The sequence below is a fragment of the Bison bison genome, unplaced genomic scaffold (genome assembly GCF_000754665.1).
Source record: "Bison bison bison isolate TAMUID 2011002044 unplaced genomic scaffold, Bison_UMD1.0 scf7180017864178, whole genome shotgun sequence".
In the NCBI taxonomy this organism is placed as follows: Eukaryota; Metazoa; Chordata; class Mammalia; order Artiodactyla; family Bovidae; genus Bison; species Bison bison.
The window spans coordinates 2,229,502-2,233,533 of NW_011494750.1; the positions used below are offsets into that span (position 1 = coordinate 2,229,502).

The following is a 4,032-nucleotide window of genomic DNA, read 5'->3' on the forward strand; positions in this document are numbered from 1 at the left end:
TTGTGGAGCAGCTTCTAATCAGAGCCCCGCCTGCCCCCACACCCCGGTAATCTTGTCCCTGGTCTTCCCATCTTTGCAAGAAGTCCATCCAGCCTGCGTTTCACCTTCTCCCTGCCCTCACCAGTTGTCTGTGCCCTCATCTCAGAGGGTCGGCCTGAACATCCCTCCTCTCCTTCTCCAGGCTTGGGTCTTGGTCCAGCCCATCAAGCTGGCCTGGGGCTCGGCACACAGCCATAGGGGCTTCCCTGCCAGCACACCCAGCCCACCAAGTTCCCATCCATGTGGGGGTGTCCAGCGGGAGGTCAGTGTTACGTCTGACTCATCTCTGAACTTCCCCCACCTCCAGATCGGCCCAGATGGGCCAGGGAGCCTCGCGGGGACACTCAGAAAGGTCTTGCTACAGAAAACGGGAAAAGGCCACGGCGGGCTGAGGGTGCAACCAGGGCCAAGGTGAGAAAGTGGGAAGACAGCTCCTGTGCCGTGATCGACAGAGAGCTGGCGGGGCTGCTCCAACTTCAGGGAAGGCTGCCCAGGCGCTTACCTGCGTCTACAACCTTGAGGTCAAACTTGACCTTGGAGGAGCCAGCGATGACCGCGTAGGAGCCCTGGTCGGCGGGACCCACATCCCGCACAGTCAGCGTGTGCCGCGTGCCCTCGGCTGCCAGGCTGTATTTGTCGCTGGCACTGATGTCGCTACCCGCCCGCTGCCAGCGCACCTTCAGTCCTGCCCGCTCTGTCTCGGCCTCGAACACGGCAGAGCTGCCGGCGGCCACCTCTGCGGACCGTGGCTTCTTGCTGAAGGCGGAGGCTGAGGGGCCAATGGAGTTTGCAGGGGTCCCCTGGCTTGTCCCTGGACCCCACTCCTACACACCCTCTTATTAAATAAGGTGGTGAGCACTTTAATGGATCACCTCGTTTAATACTCCAACGGCTCTATGAGGTAGGTGCAGTTATCATCCCCAGAGGAGGGCTCTGAGGCTCAGAGAGGTTAAGTGACTTACCCAAGATCACACAGCCAGGAAGTGGGAGAGCCAGGCCTGAGGAATTTTGCTAGGTGTGTCCCTGAAGAGCCCACCCTCTCTGCTTGTGGAAGCCCAGCCCCCACCAACTGCGGCCCTTGGCAAGGGGCCAGCACTCTGCCTACTTGGACGTGGCTAAATTTGTCCTCTAAGGGCCTGGGGCTGGGAATCAGCAAGTGAGATAAAGCTGGCCTGGGAGAGGGCTGGGGCTGGGGGGCTGATCCCTGACCTGGACAACCTTGGAAGGCCAGGGCGGGGACTCCGGGCTGTGACTTTCTCTGCCCTTGGCGGTGGCTCAGGGACCTCTTGCCCACCCTCTCCCCAGAGCAGAGGCCCTGCATCACCTCAGTGTGGGGGCCATGCCTGGTGTGGGGGCCACAGGGGTGCAGGCTGGCAAAGCAGAGACTCTCAGAACTAGAAGCAACCCACCGAAGCCCTCTTTGTACAGTTGGGGAAACCAAGACCCAGAGAGGGGAGGGGCCCATCCAAGATGTTCAGGGAGATGGGCTCAAGTCTGGGGTCATCCTGTGGTGCCTCCTGTGGCAGCCTTTCCCCAAAGGGCAAGCCGGGACCTAACCTTGCTGCAGAAGATGGGGATGCAGGCAGGGAGGGGTCCCCGGGCATCCTGAGAGTGGGGCGATGGCCCTGGGGGCTTCCTGCCTTGGCTGTCTCCCCCTCTGGGCCCCTGATCCTGGTTTACCCTCACTCTCATCAGAATGATGAGAAGGAGAAACTGAGAATCGAAAAAGGACCCAGGAGGACAGAGCCCCTGTCCTGGGAACCCCCTCAGGAGCTCATTCCTGGGCCCACCCCCTAACCGAGGATGTCCCCAGCCCTCCCTACCCCACGGTCGGTCCCCAGCCCAGGCCTGGAGCTACCTGGTTTCTTCCCTGGCTCGGGCATCTTGAGAGAGGTCACAGCAGGAACCGAGCAGGCACGGGCCACCCAAAGAGACTCTGAGCAGGGCTCCGGTCCCGAACTATATAAGGGGCCGCCCCCTCTCCAGACCTTCCTTATCTGCACCCTGCCTGGCCACCTGCTAAATATAGACAAATTCCTGAGATCAAGGGCTCTCCAGGAGAATGTGTGGCCCTGGCTTTCTCCGCTGGCCCCGGCCCCTCCCTCAGCAACCCCACAGGACAGATCCTGCCCCCCCAACCCTCAGTGAACACAGGGGCACCCCAAGCCCTGCCGTGTGTCCTTGTGACAAGCAAATTGAGCAGTGGGGGTGTGTGGGGCCCAGAACCCTGAAGCTGTCGGGTCAGAGGCGTCCATGTTGGGTGATGGTTACACCCACAGACCCCGAGTCCCGGCTTCCCTCCTGAGTGTCCTTCTGAACCCCCGCAACTGCCTCCACACCCCCACCCCACCAAAGTCGCAAAGAACATCAGCTGCTACACAGGAAGAAGTGAATCACATGTGACCTACTGTGAGCAAGACCCACTAATCAGGGAAGGTCATTTGTCCCCCCCCATCATCAGGAGAGAGGAATTCTATATACAAGCATTGTCCGTGTGGTCAACACTTGCCATCCCTTTCAACATAAATCCATTCTCTTATGCCATTTTAACCATGTTTAAACTGCCTCTCATGTCCCTGGGCTGTCTTTCAAAAGCAATCAGGACTTTGGGACTTCCCCAGTGGTCCAGTAGTCAGGACTCTGCGCTTCCACTGCTGGGGGAACCAAGATCCCGCATGCCATATGACACAGCCAAATATTTAAAATAAATTAATCCATAAAAATTCAAAGAGACGGGGCTCCACTCTCCCTCTCTCTCGGGGCTCAGAGATCCATGCAGGGGTGTTATGGTTGAGTTTCCCCAGCCTGAGGGCTCAGGGCACTCCGGAGGGTATCTGCCCCAACACAAACGGCCCCAGAATCTGGATTCTCTGGGGTCTGCAGATTGCTGACGAGTTCCCTCACTCCCAGACTGCCGGCTGCCTCTTCTTGCTACTGTTGGAAGCAAAACCCTTACAGGTTTCACGGCTCATGTTTTTCTGCCTCTCCCCTACTGTGGGCCAGAGGCCAGCGCGACCAGACGCCAGGGTACGTGGGAGGAGTTCACTTGTCTCAGGGTCCTGCCAGCAGGGATTCCGTGAGCTGCTCTGCTGCTCACGGGAGCTCTGGGGCTTCATTCTTGCTCCTGATCAAGCTGTACTTTACCCTCTTCCAGACACATGAAGCTTCCCGCCTCACATGGCCATGGCAGCCTTTCACTACATGTGTAACCTTGGACAAATGAGTTGACTTCTATGAGCTTCAGTTTCCCAGTCTATAAAATGGGGCATTAGATTCCACTTCTCAAGGTTAACATACAGTAAATGGCTAGAATATCCAGTGTTGTTGCCCTTATCATCATCATCATCATCAACATTGGGCTCATAACAGAAAGACTCAATGAGTTTAAGCCTCACTGAAGCATTAAAAAAACAGCCATTTATCGGGTACAGAGAGCTTTTTAATGATTTATTCCTTAAGAACAACTGAGAATTCGTTCCTTCCATGGATCGTGACTTCTGGTCAGGCAGTGTCAACTGTCTAGACAACCGGGCAAAGCGTCAACCATCCTGAGGTCCGCAGCATCCAGCATTGGTGCGGATCCTGAGTAAACGCACAGTGGATACACGAGAGGGCAGATCAGATGTCGAGGGTGGGGCGCATCAGACAAGGTGCACAAAAGATTCTAAAAAACGGGTCTGTGCTGAAGAGAACTGACTGAGAATAACTTTAGGTAAATGGGTTTCTTAAGAATGCTGATGGGGGGGGAGAGGTGTGGGGCGAGAGGGCCACTGAAAAAAAAAAAGGGGTTCAATATACACAAATAATGATGGCTTCCAACTCCCAAGGCCGTGTGCCCGGCACTAAGCAAGCTGACCCTTCGCTGGGGCCAGACGCCCAGATGGCCTTCTGGAACCCGGGCCGGTGCCCTGCTGGGAGGCGAAGCAGGGGATGTGGGGCGGGCAGGGGCCTTGGAGGAGGAGGGGGTGGGCAGGGAGGCGAGGCCTGGCCCGC

General features: G+C 57.2%; 2 protein-coding genes across 2 annotated transcripts in view; both read right to left on the minus strand.

The window, feature by feature from the left end:
* Positions 1-1,977, minus strand: part of MYBPC3 (myosin binding protein C, cardiac) — an 18,080-nt gene extending 16,103 nt beyond the window's left edge. The window contains exons 1-3 of the mRNA XM_010842455.1: positions 1,898-1,977; positions 522-808; positions 341-397 (exon numbers count right to left, since the gene is read on the minus strand). Coding sequence (XP_010840757.1) covers positions 341-397; positions 522-808; positions 1,898-1,922 — 369 coding nt within the window. The 5' untranslated portion in view covers positions 1,923-1,977. The remainder of the gene's footprint in view (positions 1-340; positions 398-521; positions 809-1,897) is intronic.
* A 1,601-nt stretch (positions 1,978-3,578) lies between these two features.
* SPI1 (Spi-1 proto-oncogene) overlaps positions 3,579-4,032 on the minus strand; it is a 15,194-nt gene continuing 14,740 nt past the window's right edge. The window contains exons 6-7 of the mRNA XM_010842456.1: positions 3,896-3,950; positions 3,579-3,621 (exon numbers count right to left, since the gene is read on the minus strand). Coding sequence (XP_010840758.1) covers positions 3,579-3,621; positions 3,896-3,950 — 98 coding nt within the window. The remainder of the gene's footprint in view (positions 3,622-3,895; positions 3,951-4,032) is intronic.